Here is a 24908-nt window from a genome sequence, read left to right on the forward strand (position 1 = left end):
TTGCTTTTTAATATTTGTTGCCAGGCGGCACGGTGGCGCAGTGGGTAGCGCTGCTGCCTCACAGTTGGGAGACCTGGGGACCTGGGTTCGCTTCCCAGGTCCTCCCTGCGTGGAGTTTGCATGTTCTCCCCGTGTCTGCGTGGGTTTCCTCCGGGCGCTCTGGTTTCCTCCCACAGTCCAAAGACATGCAGGTTAGGTGGATTGGCGATTCTAAAAAATTGGCCCTAGTGTGTGCTTGGTGTGTGGGTGTGTTTGTGTGTGTCCTGCGGTGGGTTGGCACCCTGCCCTGGATTGGTTCCTGCCTTGTGCCCTGTGTTGGCTGGGATTGGCTCCAGCAGACCCCCGTGACCCTGTGTTTGGATTCAGCGGGTTGGAAAATGGATGGATGGATGGATGGATGGATTTTTTGCCACCTGCACAGAAAAGCATATCTGTTATTTCATATATAGTACAACTCTAATGTTAAAATCATAAATCAGGTTTATCTATCTATCTATCTATCTATCAGGGGTTTCTTATTTTATTGTGATGCATAAACATTACCTGTTAATGTATTTAGAAATTATATGCATAATGAACACCCTTTCAGATCCATTGTGTTTGTGAGCATATACACAATTATGTGCATACATATTTTTTTTCTTGACATTCTTTTGTTTTAACATGGTTTGTATTTATTTCATACTATATTTAATATACAGCACACCAGGGTTATAAGTGGAAGAGTACTTAGAATTAACAGAAAAAATCCTTTTCAATATACTGTATGTCTTGTGACATATGTATATGTTTTATAGTTTTTAATAACACCAAGATGTTACATTGGATTAAGTTGTCCCTCCAAAATGGATGACAATGCAATAGAAAGTACAGTCTGAGAATCCACTAAGATTTCAGTGGCAACTCTGAAGGCTGTTACAGGCCTTTTATATTAAAGACACTTTGAATGTATGGTTCTAAAAACAAATGCCCAACTCCAGATATACAAGGCCGGAGGGTAGTATTAGTGAGAAGAAAGTCACAGCTCACAGGGGTGGTCTAAAATCTCTTGATATACACAACAATATTGCAGACTCGGAAGCCTTGGTCTAATGAAAATCAATGCACCTATTAAACTTATTAATGGATAGATACTTCAGCCAAGCACTGGTCTGAGTAGAAAAATGTAGGAACAGATTCTGTCAAGGAATTTTGTCTTTCAGTGAAAGAGTGATCATACATTCACACAGGCAGAGGAATTGTGAAGTGGCTATATAAAACAGTTGCCCTTACCTAAATCCAAATAAAAACAAAAACCTTGCAGAATACAGTCCAGCAGTCACTTTACAATTTCAGCTGGATCAGTCCTATATGGGGAAAATTGAGAAAGAATTACTAAATTGCAAGGTTGTTCTATATATTTTTTCTGTTTTATTAGTGTGCATGTTGATTTTTCTCTGGTATGAAGCGTATGTTTCTCACCCAGATGTGGTGTGTTAATAATTCATAAAAATCCTTCTTACCCTCAGTTTGTTAGGCTGAAGAATCTGAAAAGGTCTATAGATTTTCCATAAACACTTTGTGTTAGAGCTGAACTACTTATGCTTATATCTGAAATTATAACAAAACTTTGCTCGTTGGCTTAATTAAATACAGTGCTTTAGCCATCACTGTATGTATTTTCAAAATAAGTTGCAATTTAACCATATTTTGCCAAAACTTTTATTCATATTCTGGAACAGGAGAAAAATCCTCTGGAGGCGCGAATGATGGAGCTAGAAGTTTTTCCTGATTTGCTGAAGGCAGCTGAACAAAGATTGTGTGACTGCCAAGACAGCCTAATGAGCTACGAGAGAAGATTTACAGAAAATTCAAATACTATTAGTCAGCTGCAGGTTAAGGTGCATATCTGTTGGCAATTGTAAATGGTAGATTTTCCTCCATGTTGGAAAATTCCATTTACAGTTCATTGCCACCTGGTGGTAGTAATGCTCTTTCATGGACTAAAAGCAGCTTCATTTTTTTTCTCCTTGGATGTTATGAGCTTATTAGTTACATTTGTTTTCATTAAAGTAGTTTTTGGGATATTATACTTTTGAAATGTATGATGGGGGCTTATTAAGTGTGAACTTTATAAATCATTGGTTTTGGTTTTCTTTTTGTTTCCATCACTGCTTATTCATTAGAATGAGCAAGCTTTTATGTTAAGTATTTAAAATGTTGGGGGGTTTTTTTTGGTTTTTTTTTTAGTGGAAGGTTTACATCTGAAAAACATGGGTTAATATTAGATTAGTTTTAAATTTAACATGATAATTTATAATTTGCTTGAGTTTGTGGTCATCATCATAAAACAAGATCTGTTTTTAAACTGAAATACTGAAGTTGGGTGCTTTTGGTAGGCAGAAATTGAGCCAGAAAATGAACTGCTTTTGTCCTCAATGTGTTTACTGTTCTTTTGAAATTCAATTTCATTAGTAAGTTTGTAAAAGTGTAGTTTCTTAGTTACTGCTAAGTGTTTAAATCATATCTGCATTATAAGCAATACATGTTTAAACGATTAATGCTATTAAACTGGTAAAATGTGAAATGTCAATCTATTTTCTGTCCTTGGATTTTTGTGTTTGCTTGGTATAATAGTTTTATATAGTAAATATTTCCTTTTTGCAGCTGGAAAATCAAACTCAATCCCTAAATTCGTCACTTCGAATGGTAGAGTCTCTGCAAGAAGAAAAAGATTCATTAGGATTTCAGTTTGTCACATTGCGTAGGTAAGTGTAAAAGCAAATTTACTTTAAAAACATTTTTCTTTTTTAAAATGTTGAAGCATTAAAGTGAAGAGAGGATCATTAAAAACAATCTCTCTATGTATTTTAAAGGCAGATAGAGGATGTCCAGTCGGAAAATCGAGATCTAGTACGGAAACTGTCAAGTCAGGAGGAAGCCCTCCTTTACAGTGAAAAACAGCTGGAAGAAAGATCAGCTGAATGTCTGGCTCTTACTCGGCAGCTTGAAGCAGCATTAACAGATGTTAGAAAGCAGGTATTGTAGAACTGATGCTGTTTGAAGAACACATATCCACTACTTTGTAATTCTACAGAAGAAGTACATTTTGGCCCACCTTTTAGGTCACATGTTTCTTGATCCACAGTACTGCACTGTCAGATAAATTAATTTTGCTTTGAGCTTTTGGCAAAAGCCACCATCATTCTTAGATATCATTTCCTGATTGATTTAAAAGCTTTCTTCAGAGTTTTCTTGCCAATTTTTGTTAACCTCTAGTCACATTTTGCAATATTCTTTATTGCTTTTCCTGCAGCACATCAGTCTTGACAGTTTTGATTCAGCAAGGTAGGTTGCAGAGAAGCTGGTCTGCATTTTAATAGATCCCCATAATTTTGTCTTTGATCTTTGCTTCTTGCTGCATATTTTTGATAGTGGCAGATTTAGCTCATTATGAATTAAATGTGCAGTGTAATTAAACAGTTTTTTTTTATAGCTTTGGAAGTAATGCGTCAGCAGAGCCTAAAGCAAACTGACAGCTGGGAAAGCTTTTTGCCTGTGTAGTTTATTGCGTGCCTGTTTGATTAGGATTGTGTTTTTTTACCAGTATGTTAATGTGTGGCAGAAAATCATTTTCGTATGACCTGTTTACACCTTTCTTAATTTTATTTTTTAGTAATTTATTTAGATGAGATGAAATCTGCTGTGCTTAGCATTGTTGCCTTGTCTTCCATCTACAAAGTCCAGTATTTAGACTGTGTGTGTGTGTAGTGTTTACATGTTCTCCAATCTCCACATGTGTGCATGAGTGTTCTTTGGATATTCAGCTCCCCCTTTTTTTCCACATACTTAAGAAATGCATGTCATGCATTAGCAACTCGAAGCTGTCCTATTTGGTCAAGTGTGGGGTTGCGCAGGAGATTGTCATGTGATGCATAACCCTATAAATGGATGCAAAGATGGATGTTTGCAGCAAGCTAGGTAATTTATTTTGGAAAAATGCACTATGATAATTGGAAACCATTTTTTCTATGTTGCTTTACATTTCTTTGAAAGGTATATACATTTTTTGAATACTGATCCGTAATGCTCCAAAATCCAAAACATTTTGAGCACCGACATGACAGCAGTAAGTAATTAATTCTACACCATGGGTATCTTTTTTTATAAAGATATACTTTGATCTACCATGAAAATATGCTAACATCAAAAACTGGATGTGAATTAACATGTGCAAATTCAAAACTGATGAGGTGATGTGATGGGCGTGAGTCCCCTGTAAAGCATCAAGCACCACTAACCAGCAAAACAGTTGATGAGCTTTTTCCCTAGTGAAGCAACATAATCATACCTGCAGAGCATCATTACAATTGTAAATGACTTATGCATTAATGACTGCTTGCGGTTAACAAAAGTAGCTTCATACTGGTTAGGTGCTCTTATTGCAATATTAGTTCAGTAAATTGCTCCAATTAGATTGGGTAAACCAGACACCACTGCAAGTTGTTCTTTTATGTTGGCAAAAAACATGTTATGTTTTATATACTGTATGTACACCCCCAAAATACAAAAACTGAATATAGCGACTCGTTGGTCAGTTAATAACTTTCAGCACTGCAGGCATGATTGCATAAAGATTGGTTGAGATATAATCCTGACCTGTTGGCCACTGCCCTGAGAAGTGACAACAGGTTGCTGATATAAACTGATGAAAAAACAAAAAGATTATTCAGTGTAAATACACATTGTTGGCCTTCTTAAAAGGGTACTAAAATAAAGTCTGTGCATCATATTCATACCTGTTGAGATTTAATACATGTGTCCCGTCAATGCTCATTCTAATAATGACTCGGTGATATGAATTATACACAGGAGTTGTCATTTAGCTGGTTTGGCCACATTTCCCTACTTGATCAAGGGTGTCCCCAAGATGTCTCATTACATATATGCAGATATTCAGAAATCTGAAAATATTGGTATGTGAAATACTTCTAGTCCCAGACATTTCTGATCAGAGATTCTCAACCTGCATTAACCCTTTGCATAAACAAGTTACTGGTTGTTTATATATACACACAAATAAAAATTAATATGCACATCAAAGTTCTACTTCTCTTAAGACAAAATTTGCAGTGCAATTGAAATATTTTGCCTAATTCATGTAGCATTTTCTTCAGTATAAATTTGCATTACTGTTCAAGACAAATGTTCTTTTTGGTCTCATATGCATACCATAAACAGCCATTGAGACCAACCCATCTGTAACTAGTAAATTTGGTTCTTTTCTTGATTTAGTATAACCAGTTTCCTCACATATCTTTTCACATCAATACTACAGAACTTTCATTTTTTTAACCAATTAATGCATTTTTGTAATTAACAATATAGTTGAAAATATAAGACTGGGTATTAAATTACCTTGTCCTATTTTGCCACATCACTGCAAAACTATTCTCATGGATAATTTCTATAGTCAGAGATTCGAAGTGTACAGAATATTGGCAACTGCTGAAAATTTAATCTTTTTAACAGATTGTGCTTCCCTATCCTATAATTATCCTTGCAGTTTAGTTACTTTAACAACATTTAGTGGAAATAACATATAAAATATAAATGAAATGTTGGAAAAGAATTGTGGAAAAGCATGTGAGAGTAGATTACATGGTGGTCTTACATAGAGGAATAAGTTAGGTTGAAGATTGATGCTGGTCACATAAAAGATAGGCCTAACTAACAGAGTGAGCCAGAAAGGTGAAAAAAAAAAATATATATATATAATATATATAATATTACAGATAAATAATATACAGTACATTTGTAATTTAAAGTGTAAAGTATCAACATAAACAACATTAATTGAAAGAAGTTGGTGTTTATATAAATACTTCTAACTGGGGGCTCTGCCCCCTGCTGTCTTCACTCGCCAACCCCTGTGTGGACCCTACACTCTAGTCATTTCCTGGATCTGCCGCTTGCAACAAATTGTGGTGTGCTTTTGGATAAACACGAATATCAACTCTGTCTTTGATCTTTGCATCTTTCGAAACTAATATCACTGGCAATTCGTCACATGTTGGTTTATTATATATGTGAGCTTGATCTTTCAGATTCATATAGAAATCCAAGAAAACTTCTTTGTCCGTGTTTTTCAGATAAGTTTTGTGTAAAGTGCGATACTTTTGGACGTATGGATTTGTATCCATTATTGGCTGTAGAATTTCTAATACGTCTGATCATTTAACTCTTTCGATTCTATGTTGCATTGCTACTCCATGATCATAAATATAAACCTGACCAAATTGTGGTTTCTCTGCAATTAAACTTGTAGCTTTAATTGTTGCAGGGCCACACGTTCTCATAGTGTATGGTCCTGAATTGTATAAATCTATGTTTTTCAGCATTGATTGATGTGAATGCGAACAGATTATTGTAGATTCGGATATTTTGCCTGTAGTGTTTGTGGATTTCACTTTCACCAAATAACAAATCTTTTATTTCTTGCGGATACGCCTCTTCATTGGGAAGAAACACTACTTTTTCCTGATGGCAACACAAATTAGACAATCTACAAGTCTCTGACTTAAACTTTAAAGGCGAACAATATGTTCATGCTTCTGTCATATCACCTATGTCCATATATTTGATCTCTTTTTGCTGTTCTGTTATTTCACCTGGTAATTTCCATTTGTTTGTGCTAATGCGATTTTTACTATCAGTTTTTTGAGACTTTCGAATTTTAGTACTTTCATAATCTCTAACCTGGTCTGCACGTGTATTGCGCCAACGTTTTTGAACCTCTTTATGACATTCTACTTTGTCTTCTACTCTTTCTTTTCTTCTTCTACTGTTTGTCTTTTATTTCCACCCCTGCTTGGACCTGTTAGGTTTTCAATTCATCTCTTGGCCCAAAGTCTCGTCTCACAGGACTTGAAATTATCTCTCTGAAAATGTCTCGTCTCTCTGAAAAAGTCTCATCTCATCCCAAGATTGTTTTATATAAAAGAGAGATATCTGTACTCCTAACCACATGTCAGCAGCATGATTGAATTTGTACTGAACTAGCTGTTTAAACAAATTTAGGCAAGTCAATAGGAGCTGAATATTGAAATAAATGGTGTTCATGGCTAATTATGTAATGAAAGAGTCCCAGAGTTTGTGTAGAGAATGGGAGCAGAAGAATGTTTGGGAAAGAGTGATAGTTTTAAGCTGCATTTAAACTTGGTAGGGCAAACTGTAAAGAATTCCTCAAGCTGTTATAACCTCAGTAGTTTTCTGTTCTTAACCTGAACTCTTGTGATTGTAACATTCTTGCTTTTCTCATTATATGCTCGTGACATTCGTGCTATCCTGTTATTACAGTGTGAGCCCTTGTACCCTCTAGGGCAGGGGTGGGCAATGTCGGTCCTGGAGGGCCGCAGTGGGTGCAGGTTTTCTTTCCAACCCATTTGCTTGATTTGAAACCAATCCTTGCCAATCTCAGACCTTATTTAAGTTTATGGCTTATTAGTCTGCAATGTTAGGTTCCTATAATGGAGATTTTTTCCTTTCCAAGGATATCATTCAAATGATTTGAAGCCTAAAATGCATATTTTTCCATCTGTCAAATTTTTCTCTTAAGTGTTTTATTAAACCAAATAGTGCATGTTGAATACACACAGGTTTAAATGGAAAGAAGCTAGGCGGAGAAGTGCTGGCTCCTTTGTTATTTGCATCTTCTTGTTAATAAGTAGCCATTAAAAACCGTAAATGTAGCTTTTTAAGACTGTAATAAGCAATTAAGGATGGGGAACCTTAACAAGACCGTTAAAATGAACCATGAAAATGTCATTTGAGTAATAAGTGCTTTGTTAGCAATAATTGACTTCTCATTAAGAAATTGGGTTGATACAAAAACCTGCAGCCACTGTGGCCCTCCAGGATTGAGATTACCCAACACTGCTGAACCAAGAGCTGACTTGATTTCATCCTAATGTGAAAAAGTATATTTAACATATGTACTTGTGGCACTTGTGTCAAAGGATGTATTTCTTGTAGTTGTGATATTATTGGACTCCAAATTAAACTAAAAGCTGAATATTCATTTTTGCTGAAATGACTCGGTTTAACTCTGCGATATACACCACCTAGTCAGTGCTGAAGGAATGTCATAAGCAATTTGTTTAGTCATTCCTCATTTTTGCACTGTGTTGTATAAATTAAGGTTTTGTTTTAGTATTATTTAAATTTTTTTTATTGCCTCTCCTTTTGTAAGATGCACTGAGCAATGATATATTGCACGAGGAAAGACACAACACAAAATATTAAATCACTGTGAAAAACACTAAAATAAAGTGTAAACTATTGCAACCATGCAAGACCAATAACTATAACCACTATACACTCTATTTAATGTATAGTGCCTTTAAATAAATATTTTCCCAATATCAATTTGCCTGTTATAGCTGACAAGAGTTAAGATGGGCATGGTGAGAAAAGGCATTATACAAGCTGATGGCTGTGAGCAGAACAGGGTCCCATGAGTGTCTTCACAAACAGTAATGAAATGAACTTGTCTGAAAGGCAAAGTTAAGTTGTCAGGAAGACGGACTCCAATGCTGCCCTCCATGGAGTGAAGCATTGTAGGTAGTAGGAAAAGAAGACAAAATTGTGCTTGTTTTCATGTGTTTAACATGTTAGTTTGCCTTTTCTCATGTAGTAAAATTGAATAGCATGTTTACAAATAATATGCATCAAATGAAACAACTTTTAACTAAAATGTATGGTTTAAGTAAAATGTTGGTATAATAATGTTAGTGCCAATGAGTACTCTCTGTTGAAGTTAAATGTATAAAACATAAGTGAGGGTACTAGATTTTTGAGAAATATAATCATGGTACAGTTCATTAAGCTAAGAATATTTAATGTGTTAATGTTTATAATGGATAAATTCGAATTTCATTAAATCTTGTAGGTCACTGTTTAATAGTATGTGTTGTAACTGTAGTGTCATTTAGTTACCATTTTCAGTGTTAAACCGAAAATGATTAGCAACGTCTTTCTTTGAAGTGTTGAGTTAGAGTATTAATAATAGTTTTCTTTATTGTAGACCAGACAAACATACATATATACAAGTTCATATTCATCTGTTTAACTGCCTGATACAGAAGACTTCAGTTCTAATGTGCTGTGGATTAACTTCATTTTAAATTCTGGAACTGGATTTACCTTCCAAGTGTCTAAATTAATACACCACCACAAGTACCAAAGATTTCTGCACAACCAGTCAACGTCATTTAGATTACTCTCCTTCACTGTGGTCCTTCAAACCAGAAAGTGGTATTTACAGTGGGCCAGATGTTTCATTTTCAAGCAAGCAGTATTTTAAACCATCCACAGCAGATGATCCACCAGCATGCTTATTTAGAAGACTGTGAAGTGTATTACCCTAGCTAAGAATTATCTGTAGCACAGAACATAAGCCATCAAGTGGAGACCACAAATAAGAGTTACCCTGTAAGCAAGCAACAACATACAAGCCAGATCATAAACCCAAGTACTGCTCTTATTGAAAGAATACCGAACATTACCGGAGTCAAAGTCCTGCTTTGGAGAAATTAAATAAAGAAGAAATGATACATTGGATTCAAACAAACAAGCACTGTTGGAAATGTAGCAGACCTTATCAGGTTATACAGGCCATGCAATTTGTGCAAAGGAAAATGCAGAGCAAGTGCTTCTTGAAGTTAACAGTGCACCAAAGCCTACTACTTTTGCTAAAGGTGATCAGAATTTTGCTTTGGCAAAGATGTCAAACTTTGCACATTTAGGCAGTCCTTAATGATGGGTCAGAGCAAACTATCCAACTTTCAGGCGTAATTGAGAAATTAGGTTTTCAATGAAAAGAAGAACTTTTTTACTTAAAAACTGTTAGGTAGGACTATAAAGAACTGACTGCTGTCATCAGCACCTGTAGTTAATTTAGACATTGTGACATATCATAAGGTATCCTTTGTGGAATTTAATGTAACATATACCACTCCAAATGCCTCAGAACTGAAAGCATGGTAGGAAGTAATGGAAGCTATTTCTTGTCCAGAGCACAAAGTGGCAGATATAAATAATAGTCCTCCAGCTAAAGATTATCAGAATACACAGCTTTGTATCTTCCAGGCAGCTCAACCTGACAGCTTCCCCAAAGTATACCACTTATTAAAGGTCATAAACCCAGTTCCACCCAATAATATCTACAGAGATAAACTCTAGCCACTGAGTTTAACAAATCCAGTGAGCCCATTGGAGTTGGAGATGTCTGCAGCAATTCAAAAATGTGAAGTTATTCAGAAGTGTTGAAAAGTTCATCTCTGGTTCAGGCTTATTTTGGTTTTATATAAAACTAACTGTGCTACCCAGTACAAGATAATGGGCTTGGCTTTTGTTGATGGTCATTGCAAAATACAGTTTTACAGGAAAGTGAGTTATTTTGAATTGATAAGGGATAATCTGCTATGTTTCCTTTAAGCTGTGCTTTGCTGCCTCTTGAACTGCTCTGCTCCCGTGCAGCAGTTTGAACACACTGTGTAGCTGTTATCGTGCCTTGCACCCTTTGGAAATGCACCCACGACTCCCGAAACTTCACTGGTCAACCCGGCCCCCAGTTCATCATTTATGTGTTGGTACTTGGTGGCATGCAACACTTCATGAGGCACAAACCAGACTCCCCATGCATACACCATCCCCACACTTCATTCAGTGCTCAATGCTTCATGCATCTTTCAAGCCTCACTCTGCTCATCAATCGTGTAAGAGTGCTCTAGTACACTACCCTGTCTTCAGTCATCCGTCCACCCGATTTGTTAGTGGTGCATTTTGTGTGCTCCATCAATCACTTCCGCTGCATCTTTCATTCACATACAGCACGCTGTCAGTGTAGTGCAGAGCATGTAAATTAACATAATATTAAATATCGACAAATTTACAAAAAACTGTTGGCAAATATTTTTTTTCCTTAATGTCGTCATAAAATTTTTATCAAATCTGTCAAAGCATTTTTGAGATTTTTGCGATATTTAGTTTTCCTGTTGGAGGTGGGGTAGTGCTTTTTACCCCCTAATATTGATACATGGCAATGTCCTTTCTTGGAGAATACCAAGTGCCCTTGATGTTCCATAATACCAAATTTCACCTTTTTAACTAAATGGAAAACAGTGTTTTTGTTGGTGGGTGAGTGAGTCAGACAAATTTGTATTTTTTGCTTCTATTTATTTATTTGTCTGTACTATAATATAATGGTTGTCATAAGGAAAAGATACTGTGGAAGATGACCCGGACACAGACAGGCGGACACGTTCAACTCACCCAACGCACATTTATTTAGAGTCCATATTTACAAGTGCACACAAACCCCTTAAGTCCCCACAAGTCCAGGCCCTCAACTACATGCCTTTCCTTCTTCAGGCTGCCTCCTTGCCTCCTCCCAGACCTTGTCCTTCTTCCACCCGACTCAAGCCCCTGAATGGAGGGAGGCGGCCCCTTTTATCCACACCTGGATGTGCTCCAGGTGTCTTCCGATGAGTTTCCGCTGGCACTCCCCAGTGTGACGGAAGTACCGGATCTGCACCTGGAAGCACTCCAGGTGTCCCCGATCGTCTTCCCCCCAGCAATTCTGGGTGTGGCGGAAGTGCTGAGGTCCAGGGCTCCCAAGGCATTGGACCGCCCCCTGGCGGTGACCACGGGCCCCTACAGGGTTGAGCTTCAAAGCTCTGTCCCCTTGGTCCCCATAGCCGCCAGGGTGGTCACCCTCACGTGGTCTGGGGGAGGCGTAAGCCTTACTCCGGTCCTCCGGGGCCTCCCAGCCAGGTCGCCCCCTCCAGCCACCTGCGACAATACAAAATAATAAAAAGAACACACAATAAATAATAAATAAATAATAATAATACAAGAATAAACTTGTATTTTGCCCACTCCTCTGTATACTATATACACAGAAGACCTAACATTTTAAGAAAATATTTTTTTCCAAGTGAATATTAGTGGAGTTTATTTTTTTCATTGATTTAGTTGGGCAGTTGTCAACCATGTTAAATTTCAGATTTATTACATTAAGGAAATGCCTATTTCAGCAAGAGACAAACAGAATTAGGAAAATGGATATGGTTTTTAACAATAATATGATTGATTTCAGTTTAATACTCTGTGCTTTTAACTGCTCTTAATGTCATTGCTTCTAATTATTATGTCATAATATACAATGATTATTTTGTTTTTTTTTTCTTTTACATTTATAGGTTCCTGAACTAAAAGACATGGCATCAAGTCGAGAAACTGCACTTCAAAGCAAAATACTTGAGTTAGAATCTGATAACAGCCGAAAGCAGAAAGAGTTAAAACATCTCAAACAAGCTAAACAAACTGTAAGTTCAAAATCTTTTGTATGTATACCCATATAAAATGTATTAATGTAATATGCTAGTTTATAACCCAATTATATCTTGGGAAAACCATAGTGTTGTGGCAGAGGGAAAGAAATGTGAAAATTGCCTAATTATGCATTTCATATTTTATTTTCCCCAAACCTAACCTAAAGAACCCCTCCACAATAAATAATTTTTTCAGGGATTTCCAGTCACATACTTCCTCTATATGATCTTATAGCTGGGGACAGTTGGGGGCAGTCATGTAATTTGACATACTCAACAACTTAGTCAGACTGGTCTGCTACTCAGTACAAATAAGTTAAACAGATTGATTTTTGTCTTAAATTATAGGGTCAGCTGACAACCAATTAGATATCGCCTGGAATTGCAATACATAGAATGCAGCCACTAGGAATAAGAAATATGTGTATATTCCTTAAGAACAGAGAAGAAGCATCTGTCTGATATCTCGTGTTTATGATGTCATTGGCATAATTTGCCATACTAGAAAAGTTTATGTTCAGGCAGCAGAGCTGTTAGACAAAATGTCGATTGGATGCAAGCATGTAGCAGGCTTTCAGTACTTTGGAAATTTAGAACTGGAAGTTGACACACAATTGAGTAATTTTTTTATTCTCCGTTATTTCTGGTTGTGTAACCTGACATCCTCAGGCAATGAGAATTAGCAATTTAAGTTGTTAAATTTGACAAGCCCTCTGACTAAAAGTCATGTAATGTGATGTCCGCTTAAGGGATATATGTATTCATGCCCTTGCTCCCAAGGTATATATGAGAAGATCATTTGTTTTTTATCATGTGTGCCTTAAACTTGTTAAGTAAAGTTATTGCAAGGGGTCATCTGGAAGATGTACCACTGGATAAAAGAATATGAATGTGGTAAAGTGAAGTATCTTTTATTTCCCCGTATGTACTGTATTTTGTATGTTTGAAATGAAGTTTAGCACAAGAAAATGAAGAGAATTGCCTGATAAAAAGGTCACTGGGATATGCCTTTATAGAAGATTATTTTCTGGATGAATAACTGTAAATAGGGAAAAACAAAACAAAAACAACTTCTATTGGGTTGGGAAATAACATCACTTACCATCAAAATAACCTTAACCCCTCTCCCAACCGTGATGCGAAACATGGCTTAGTACCAATCCCCAAACCCCCCACAGAGATACAAATGACTTGCTGTCATTGAGGGAACTATTCTGTGGTAAAACCTTGTCTCCTCTGTTCATGAATTCAAGTTCACCTGCAAATTAATCTTTAGTCTGGGAGTGACCTTAAATACTCCTTGAAATCCATGGAACAATCAATTAAAAGATTTTTTTTTTGTGCTTTAAAATGAGCAAATGAATGTCCAGAGCTAAGCATCACAAACACGTAACAAGTCTTGAAGCAAAATGTCCATGGAGGGCAGCCAACTACTTTTGAATAGGTTAAATGGTTATATAAGAACTAATGGGAAAATATCCTTGAAACAGATGTAAGAATGATGCTGTCATAGTGGCTGAAAAATGTGCCACTGCTTATTAAATTTAAATGATACCATACTTTTGCACACAGCTGGTTCTGTTATGTAAATTTCTTTTACTTTACATACATAACATTTGTGTAATTATTTGTTGAGAATTTTTATTAAAGTAGAGACTTCAGAAGATTTTTTTTGTTGAAAGATGTGGTAAAATGTGAAAAATGAAGAACCATTCTTATTATGGCTGATATGTAAGTCATTGTGTGTGTTGTTTTCTGTAAGAAGCAATTGTCAGTCCAGCAACAAAGAGCAATACAATGCAATCAACTTAAAAACAGAGATAAGAAGTATTTTTAGACAGTTACTGGCCTACTGCATCCATCAGGTTGCTAGGTAGTTCCGCTTACAATGCCACCTCAAAGGTGGCAAAATCAGTCACACCATAAATAATAATTTTATACGTCACTTGTATTGAATAATCATTAAATATACAATGCACTTCAAACCCAGTTGTCAGAAAGTGCAGCAGTTATGGAGGTCTGCAATTCAAAAGTCCTGGAGTTAAGCAGGGCAGCAGCTGTGCTGCTCTAACATCTGTAGCTTTAAGATAATATTGTTTTGGTACAATAAACAAATCAGTGTTTACCTAGGAGCTTGGCTAGAAATCTCTGAAAACAAAAGCATTTCTCCTAGTAAAGCATCAAAAAATACTTTTCTCACAGACGTAATAGTGAAAGCAAAAATCAAGAATGCATAATCAAAATGAAGAAAAATAAATGTACCATTATAATCCTAAATAGAAATAAAATGTGCATTTTATGTGAAAACATAATATTTTACAAGCTGGTTATGTATATGACTGAAAGTCTTATTAACTACACAAATCCCAATGACACAGTGAATATTAATTGCTCTGCATCACTGCCTATACCCACTATATCACAATAGCTTTCTTTTTAGCTTGGAATACAATAGCCCCTGATATTAGCTCCAGAATCTTATGGAAACCCATCATCTACATCATTTTGACCATGTGCATTATGTAAAAAATATTTTTTTGCTTACTCTTCCAGCTCAAAGAATCCCACTGCTTTAGGCCCCCCATGCTTTGATTTTGTTGGAGGGCATTATCGCCCTCTTCAAAAGCTTATTACAGCTTATCTACCCATACAAAATGAACTTTCTTTCTTACACATCATGGATTTGTCTTAACACCAGTCCTGACTGTGGGGTGAACCTTTTCAAAATCCCAGGATTTTTCCTCCTTACCCTTTGGGAAAGAAACCTTTTAGATGGCCCTGCGTCATTTTTTGTGGAATTTTCCAGTCTGGCTCCACTTCAGTTCTAGAGCAGGATCTTCTATTTCTGCACTATTAATTGCCCATTCTTTTTTTCCACAGATATAACATTAGATTTTTCAGTGTCTTTGTTATTTCATTTCCATTTACTTTAACCATGATGTCATCAACACAGTGGTAATGCACTTTGTTTTGCATCCTGTGAAGTTTCTAGCAACTCATGGCAGAGCCTGAGGCTCTTGAGTGGCTTGGTGCAGAGGTAGTCTGCATCCTAATCTTGTAACCTGCATGACAGATGTTGCTCTCCTAACACCCTACCCCTTCTATCCTAGTGGCAAAATATACAAAATCATAGGATACTGACTATGAGTATTTACTAAGAACAGCAAGTACTTTCATTTATCAGTAAATGAAGGAAGCTCACGACAATGGACCCAACAGTCACACCTTCAGTGGCTTTGTAAGCTGTTGCCTTTGTCAGCTCAAGGAAGTTTTGCTCCATGTATATCAGGTGCCTACATTCTCTCAGGTTATCTGTAGGTGCGTTTTTCATGCACTGGGTCCCTTGACCTCCATAATACAATTCACTCACTTATCTTCATTGTTATTACGATTTGGCTAGCATCTTTATCCAAGAGGACATGGAATACCAGAATACATTACAAGTTACAGGTAGTTTAAGTGTCTTGTACAGGGTCACACAGTAAGGAGGAGGGTGGGACTGAACATGCAGATATTTGGTTTAAGGTCCAGTGCCTTAGTCACTACACCACACTATCTTCAGTAATCTTCACCACAAGTTGTTTTCCTCCCCCTAATTGGCTATAGTATAGTTCTTGGGTGCTTTAGTAGCTTTCACGGCTTTGTGCAGTCTTGCTTGGCTGAGGTTTTGGCAAACTAAAAGTTGCTGGTTACTCTCATGGCCATGCCAGTTTGCACAGCACGCATCACATCACGTGTCAGTCATGTCCCAGTGGTTAATTTCCTGCAGTTTATCATGCACACCATAGACTCTAATTGTGATCTCTGTGGTTTGCTTTGCTGTGCCACTTTGCTCCGTGAACAGATGTTTTACACACACATGTATCTGCCAGTATTGGTTTTGTAGTTAACTGGAAGAGGTACATTTTTTTTATTTTTTTTTTTGTTTAGTTTTTTTTGGTAATATGGCTCTTAACAGCCTCAACACAGCCATGTATGGGCTCACATATGCCATTTGGTGGCAGGTCTGTGGATCAGATCTAGTTTGAAAGAGTTAAAAGTCACGCTTATATATGGAATGCTTTATATTGTGTAATGAATTGAAGTTAAGAAGATGGGCTACATTCTGATGTCTTACTTTTAATGTTTGCCATATTAAAGAATTTGCAAGTATGGAAAATTAAGAGAAAACTTTGCATATTTTTTCTTGTTTATTTCTAAGTTTTTCAAGCAACCACAGACATCATTACTAAAACATTAAATGGAAAGTATTGTACAACCTGATTATTTGGAGGAGGAATAAAGCAAGGCTCTCTCTCGCTCCCTCTCTCTCTCATACACTCACTCTCATATGGGGAAAATTTAGAGTCTCTGGTTAATTTAACATGTAGCATGAGAAGAAAACTGAAGTACCTGTACAAAAACTCGTAAAGACTTGAGGGGAATGTACAAACTCCACACATTCATTACCCAATTTGAGATGTTAATCCCCATCTCTGGAGAGGAAAGGCAGCAGCTGCAACCTATGCTTTATCCTGCCATATTTTGAAAATATGCTGTTTTTTTTTATCTTTTTCATCTCAACTGCCTTATCAGTTCAAAGTAAAAAAGAATATCTATATCTACATGTCCTCATGTTATTTTAGTCAGTGTTGTTTTGGTCTCCAGGCTACAAAAAGGACATAGCATCACTAGAAAAAGTCCAGAGAAGAGCAACTATGCTGATTCCAGGGCTACAAGAGATGAATTATGAAGAAAGATTAAAAGAGCTGAGCCTTTTCAGTTTAAGAAAAAGAAGTTTAAGGTGTGACATGATTGAAGTGTTTAAAATCATGAAGGGGATTAGTACAGTGGATCAAGGCTGTTACTTGAAAATGACTTCATCAAGAGCACAGGGACACAGTTAGAAACTTGTTAAGGGTAAATAACATTAGGAAGATTTTCTTTACTATAGTTTAGTTTAATGGAAATGGAAACTGTGTGAATATCTGTTCCACTTCTCTTACCATTCCCCAGTGTGAAATGAAATTAGCCACTTACTATACTTGGTGTTTTATTAAGCTAAAGTTAGCTTTCAATGGACCTTTGACCCAAGGCCATTAAGAAAAGACAAGCCAATGTATACCTAACCTAGATGAGTAAGGCCAACTGGCAGCCCAGCCCATTTCTGGGTGTCTCTCATTGCAACTTGAGAGGAATACTTTGAAGATCTGCTGATGTGTCTGAAGTCTCTGGTCGTGCTCTGTGGTCAAAGTCAGTCTAATGTCAGGCGCCTCCAAGAATCATTAGATCTCCACAATGCACCAGTTTTTGGTTTATCTGTTTTAGGGAATTTCATTTTATTTAACACACATGAACATGTTCATTTAGTCTTAATTGAGTAAGAATAAATGTAATTTCCAATGTAAGGCAAGGCCATTTAGAAAATACAACATAAAACCTAGTTTGTATGTGCTGTTTTGTAGGCCATTGTGCTTCTACACCATTAGTCACTGCTGACTCTGGTTTAGTTTAATGCTTCTGTCCTCCAGGCAAACTGTCTGCATCACTTTAGCAAAGCATGGCAGGCTTCTAATAGCCAGAACTTGTGCAGCTGGTAACCATTGAGCCTCATTCCTGTATTCTTATCAGTGTTTCCCACTGTATTAGATCACTCTCCACTTTGAGACAATTTAGTCAGCAGTGGGCATTCTCATTTCAGTTATTATGGGAATGATCTGCTGAAATATTTTTAATGGGAAGGAGTTTTGCCGTGAAGTTACTTTTAATGAAACTTTGCCGACTATAATGTTCACGTACATCACATGTATAAACTTTGCTGACTGTAATATTTTTCACTTCTGTCTTTTTAAATACACTCCATGCTGTACATCGAGGATGGTATTATTTTTTGGATTTAAACCTGCTTGATGTCCGACTTAAAACCAATGTGCCCTGGCTCATGTCGGACAAACCTGTTATTGGAACAGAGCTCTGCTCCTCTGAGGATTTTTTTTTCTTTTTCTTTTAAACATGTCTTAGGAAGGTTATTAATAATATTAAGCTAGTCAACATCCACCTCTAACACTTGTGTGTCTGCTGCCGTCTGGTAAACGTTATTGAAGCATTAAAGCATGCACTCCCTGATTATGAGATGGCTTCTTTCCGCAAGATGTCAGAGTTCGACCTTGTCAGTCTCTGCTACTGGTTCACCATGATTTATGTGTGTGCCAGTTTTATTGTAATTGCTGTCAGTTTTTATTGTGGTTGTTTCTGTTCACTATTATTTATTGGTCTCTTTCTTTTTGGTCTGTGTTATTTAAGTGGTATGTGTTCATACACGAGAGGTGCTGTGGTTGAGCAGTGGTTAGTGCTGCTGTCTTATAGCTTCAAGCCCTTGGCTCATATTTTGGCCTAGTCTTCCTTTGTGTGGAGTTTGCATGTTCTTTCCGTGCCTGTTTAAGGTGGCTACTCCAGTTTAGTCCTAATGTCTACTTAACAGTCCCAAATGCATCTTGAGGTAGACTGACGTCCCATCAGGGCTTGGTTTCTACTTTGTATATAACGAAACCAGGACTAGGCCCTATAGACTTGAGCATGCAAGTATTTTGTTGCACTTGACTAAAGTTTTCTTTTTTAGTTTTCTTCCTTTTGACAGCAGTTTAAGCTGTTGTAGTAATTCACTCTTTTAAAAAACTGAACTCCAGATAAAGGGTGGTTGCATCTGATTGAAAAATTGGTTGAAAAGTGATTTGAAAATAAAGTATTATTACCTAAATTAAATGTTTACCATACTAAACAATAAGTCAAGAGCGCTTGTCCAGTTTCTTTTTTTGTTTTTCTGCCCTAAATAAGCCACAAGTCTCAGTTGCTACTGTCAGTGGAGTTCCAGGATGTGTAAAGCTTAAACATTTTATTTTGCAGTTTACGGCATACAGGTAGGCAATGAGGAGCAATCATTAACTCATCAGTTACCATCCGTTATTTTAAGAAGGTACTTTTCAAGCAGACCAGTGTATTTTTTGTCCTTTATGGTATGGTAAGTGTTCTGTTTTTGTGTGGACTCTGCACATTTTCCCAGTAAGCATGGCTCTTCTATTATAACACTAAACTGCTGTACAAATCTCCTGTGACAAGTCGACTGCGCTGTGATCTGCTGTTTCTTGTTTTAAGCGTTTACCGCTTTCCTGCAGCTTCATTTGGCCGCCATTTTATTAACGCAGTAAGCCCAGCTGCCACGTGCACATGCACTTACTTGTAGAGGCCATCGACAGATCGCCTTTCTCTCTGCCCCAGCTTTGAGCACATGAAGGTGCTTTGCAAGGTGAACTTCCATTTGTGGAATGCTTTGTTTCCAGAAGTTGATTCTAAACATTTCAAAACACTAGTGTCTTAGCAAAACTAATCAAACATCCAGGAAAATTGTGTTTTAAGGTACACAGTAATAATTAAAGCAGTGGTTGTGTTGCAGCTCCTTCTATTAAAGAAAGTGTAATTTATGCTCATGGATCACTAAAACTGACATTATTTGTTTATTTCACTGTGAGTAAAATACGTATTGCAGGAATTGTTACATTTATTGGAAGAGCTGCACCTAAAAAGCTTTACTGCTGAAGTCCCAATTGTAATAGTGATGGCTTAAGTTGCAATAAGAGCCAGGAAGGAAGCGCAGGCGCACACCTGCATCGGCGTATTGTTACAGTGGAAAGTCCATTTATCTGTAGCTTAAGCTGTAACAACAGGAGGGCCCAGGTAACAAAAGGCAATGTCAACATACATTTTAAAGAAACGCTAGCGTGTTTTAATTGCATTACATCTGGGCACTGCCTGTGTACATTTTTCCTTATTAGTATTTATTGCTTTAGAAAATGAAATGCACCAAAGTAGCTGGATTGAATGATGAATCGTAGTTTGACATTTGATTCAGAGATCACAGGAAATAACATCCCTGACAAGTAGGGGCCTGACTTTGATACACTCGCTGAAGGCAATTTCCAACTCATGCAGTAAAAGGGGGGCCAAAATACAACATTTTTGTTAATGTTATGTAAATATTTAATCTTGTCAGGTAAGTGCATTGAGTGACTTTTCAGAATATTTTCAGTATACACAGTTCAACACAAAATTACCAAGATCATTTTTAATAAGGTGGATCTCTAAAACCCACATTATATATAAAAAAAAAAAGAAAATAGCTTCAGAAGAAAATTAAATAGACTTTAATAAAGTTTATTAACCAGAAGGTTAGCAACTGCCATTGTGGGTACATAAAATCCACAGCAGACTCTGAGGCCCCAGGACCTTAAATTGGATTAAGTGGCTTTGGAAATGGATGCTGGATGAAGGGAGGCACATTTTTGAAAAATGAATTTCTTTGCTCATATCCCTTTTTTGCAGGCAGAAAACCTGTATGAAATGCGTTTGAAAGAAATGCAGAAGAATCTGGAAGAATCTGAAAACCACAAGCAGAGCATACAAAACTATGTGGATTTTTTGAAAAAGTCCTACTCCACCATGTTTGGAGAAGGCTTCTCTCCTGGTTTTGCACCATCCTTTTAGGTAGCAAAGCCTCTTTTTGCATTCATTATCATTTTTTTATGGTGATTTGATGTACCTTATATGCATTAATCAGGTCTTTTTACGTCTTCACTAAAGGCAATTTGTGAAATAATTTAAAAATGTTAATCCAGAAGTGTAATGCATCCACTGATGAGATTTGCAGCATTTCAGCACACACGGACTTTCCTATATTTTATATTTTTGTATTATGGATGTTAATTTATTAAAACGATTTTTATTAAAGAAATAAAATATTTTGTTCACAATATATATTGTATTTTTTTCCATTGTTAATTAATGTTCTATTTCAGCATTCTTACTAAATACAGCAAATGGCTATAGGTTAAAAGCCGCCGTGCATGGCTTTACAGTTATTATTTAGTAAAATGTATTACAGCATGTAGGTAGTAATGTGGGCGGTGTCATATGTTAGCCTTTTTCATGCACTAATCATAACTACAAGGAGCTTTCATTTTTCTTTCTTTCCATTTTGAGGTGAAATTCAAATCTTGTGTATTTTCCTGGCACTCGGACAGCTGGCAGGGCTCGTGTAACATGACTTTTCTTGTATTTTCCTGCTTCCACCTGCCATTTACTCCGTGCTTCACTGACTCTTAGTTTATTTTTAAAAATCTCATGCAGCTGACTGATTTATATATCCATACACCTACAGTGAAGCAATTGCAGCTCATCCTGAGGAGCACAAAGGATCTCCAAGTCCTCACAGTTCTACCCCAGCGGTGCCTCTGCTGCCACATCACCACTCTTGTCTGTCTGCAATGTGAACTCCTGTTAAGCACCATTTTTATTTTAAGGTGGGCTAAACACACCAGTTGGGTCCCACAATGGAAACGCACTTACTGGGCTTCTCAAAAAATGGATCACCATTAGAATTGTAAAAGCAGTTCTCTTCATTGCTGTTGTATGCAAAGAGTCTGATTGCTGATCCCTAAGTGCTTCCTCTGGAATATGGCAGGATAGAAAAGGCAGTAAGAGTAACGGTAGTGTACTTGAAGGGCAAGAGGAATGCGTTTTAATTGTGAAAGTTGTAGAGAGATGGGACTAGCAAAGTGAACCAGTGTTGCGTTGACTGAGAGAAAAGGCTCATTACAGTTTAACAGTCCAGGACATTTATTAACTTAACACATGTCCTGTCAGGCTGGATGGACGGCCCAGCTTTACTTTCTCGTGATTTAAGGGTTTTGTATATTCATTAATTGTTATTAATTGATTAAAACAATTCATTTTTATGACATTTACATGACACCATGTTGTTTTTCAGTTGCGGCAGCCACTTTTTTTTTTTGTTTGCTTTTTTAACTGGTGGTGGTCATGTGGTTGTGGTTTGTGGATATTATTTAAAGACCAAAGAAATCCTTTGAGGCTTTTGGGTAGCATTTTAAGATTAGGTGCTTGGGTTTAGTAATGATCTTCTGGCTTGAGACTACTTTTGGTTCTGATCCTGTTGCTCTTCTCAGCTAGACTTTGTTTGATTAATGTCCGTCATTCAGTTCCCAGGCCTGATGCATTTATTTCCCACAAAACAAGAAAGGCCACAACAGGTAACTGCAAAGAAGCTTGTGCAGTAGTAAGATATTGTCTGCAATGCTACAAAGTGCTAATCAAACACCTTTCTGGAAATGAACTCTTTTCTGACATGCCGGAACATTCTTAAACCTCAGCCAGCAACTGAACTTTCACAGCGTAAAGAGCTAAGTTTATTTTAAGATTGGTAACACCATTAGTATTTCATGAGCGACAGGGCTCTGCCATTGTGGAGCTGTTTATCTAGTGTCAACTGTCAACACTCAGTAGGACTGCAGGTGGTCCATAGTGACCCAAGCATGAATGTGAACAATATCACAAATAAGATGGACTGCCTGCTCACGTTTTTTCCTGCTGCCAGAAATGTTGTCCCATTTTGAAAGCTGCAGTGTATAGATGACAATAAAGTAAAAATATAAAAGAAAATCATATATGCTTGAGTTCCTGAAAATCAAGAAGGCCATAATGTGAGGATACATGTTTAGAAAGGCCTGCATGAGCTCATCATGTCAAAAGGACACTTGTGTGTTCACGTAGCTTTGGAGGATTTCTCCCCTAACCTTAACCTTTGCCTCAGTTAATTAGACATAAAATCTACAGTGCTGCTTGAAAGCTAGTGAACTTTTGAAAATTTGCATAAATATGCATAATAATGACTTCAAACATCATTAGATTTTCACACAAGTCCTAGAAGTAGATGAAGAGAACACAATTGAACAAATAAGACTAAAATATCACACTTGGTCAGTTATTTATTGAGGACTATCACCCAGTATTACATATCCGTGATTGGCCAAAGTATGTGAACCTTTGCTTTTAGTATTTGATATGACCCCCTTTTGCAGCAATAACTGCAACTAAACGTTTCCAGTAAGTTGTAAACAGTCCTTCACATTGGCTTGGAGGAATTTTAGCCCATTTCTCCATACAGAGTTGCCTCAACTCAAAGATGTTGCTGGGTTTTCTCAGATCAACTACACACTTTGGGTCCTTCCACATCAGTTCTATTGTGTTAAGGCCATTGCTGCATCACCCAGTTTCTCTTCAGATGTAGTCCACGGACAGATGTCTTGACATTTTCCTTTAGACTTCACTGGTATAATTCAGAATTCATTTTCGCGTCCACAATGGCAAGCGGTCCTGGCCCAGCTGCAAACAGGCCCAGAGCATGATAACTACAGCCACCACGTTTCACCGATGGGATGAGCTTCTCATGCTGGAATGTAGTGTTTTTCTTTCTCCAAACATGATACTTCTTATTTGAACCATCTGTCCATAAAACATTACTCCATCAGCTTTGATGATGATGTTTTAAGTCATAGTTATGCAGAAATAGGGAAAATTATGAAAGGGTTCACTAAATATTGTCGTATGAAATAAAATGATATTCAAATTTGGAGACAAATGATACTTTCTTGCCTAAAACAATCTAAACCTATCCGAAAAATCCTCAACTTTGAAGCGATGCAAACAGGCACATGTAGATTATGTGATGCGACGATAGTGAGGCTGTGAAGTTGTTAAAAGATGCATTTATCCTTTTTGGTTCAGTAGCTACCTAATGCTATGTCTCATTTCTCCATGGTCCACCCTGGCGTTTTATTCCCAGTGAGGCTGCCATCTGAGTGAGGTTTGCTTGTTGAATTTCCCTTCAGGTACTCCCAACATCCCAATGATGTGCATGTTTTGAATTGTTTGGCACCTCTGGGTTTGCTTGCCGTGGGTATTTATGGGGTGTGACATGTGATGAATAGGCTCTTCGATCCTGGGCTAGCACCTGCCTCGGGCACCACCTGACCCTGTGACCTGTAAATGGATGCCTGTTGTATTTTAGCCATTAAACAGTGCTCTGCTGTTCTACAGGATCCTAATGAATTGCCAATGTTCATTGCTGCTTTCCACAATTTGTAAATGCACATTCAGAACATCCAGTGGAAAACAACAAACACAGAAAACTAACCAATTTAGTTCAAAATTTTCTTTATGGGAAACATTTTGGAACATCACTTCACTTTGCTGCTGTTTAAGAGATATTCAAAGGCACAGCGAAGCTGTCCACATTCTTCTACTGATGTTCTGCTGGGCCGAGTGCTTATTTTAAAAGCACAGCATATCACAAGATCATATGGAACAGTGAAATGTAGAGACAAGGAGTTTCCTTTACTTGTCCCAGATTTAGTTATCATGTTTTACTTTCCTTTTCTGTTGGATAATTGCTTTAATATACAGTGATCTGTTATGGTATTGACTATCAAGTAAATATGCAGAAAACAAGTCGAGTACAGCCCAATAGCCGTATTGGTTGTTCCAGTTGTATTTCTTTTTATCCTACTAGGGGGCTTCACCCCCTGGCCTGTGCTACACACCAGCCACTTCGTGTCTCTGCCGCTTGCGTATGTGGATTTCACTTTCACCAAACAACAAATCTTTTTAGTCTTGCAGATATGCTTCTTCATTGGGAAGAAACACTAC

At 37.1% G+C, this 24908-nt stretch overlaps 1 protein-coding gene across 2 annotated transcripts in view; it reads left to right on the forward strand.

Moving 5' to 3' along the window:
- The window catches only part of LOC114659193 (protein BCAP-like), a 64316-nt gene extending 43155 nt beyond the window's left edge, over positions 1–21161 (forward strand). Inside the window, exons 16-20 of one of the 2 annotated variants that reach the window (XM_028811516.2) lie at positions 1722–1880; positions 2647–2747; positions 2856–3018; positions 12243–12368; positions 20730–21161. In XM_028811516.2, coding sequence (XP_028667349.1) covers positions 1722–1880; positions 2647–2747; positions 2856–3018; positions 12243–12368; positions 20730–20891 — 711 coding nt within the window. In that variant the 3' untranslated portion in view covers positions 20892–21161. The remainder of the gene's footprint in view (positions 1–1721; positions 1881–2646; positions 2748–2855; positions 3019–12242; positions 12369–20729) is intronic. The other variant, XM_028811518.2, reaches the window with a different exon arrangement.
- The last annotated feature ends 3747 nt before the right edge of the window (positions 21162–24908 follow it).

The sequence above is a fragment of the Erpetoichthys calabaricus genome, chromosome 10, assembly GCF_900747795.2.
Source record: "Erpetoichthys calabaricus chromosome 10, fErpCal1.3, whole genome shotgun sequence".
Lineage (NCBI taxonomy): Eukaryota > Metazoa > Chordata > Cladistia > Polypteriformes > Polypteridae > Erpetoichthys > Erpetoichthys calabaricus.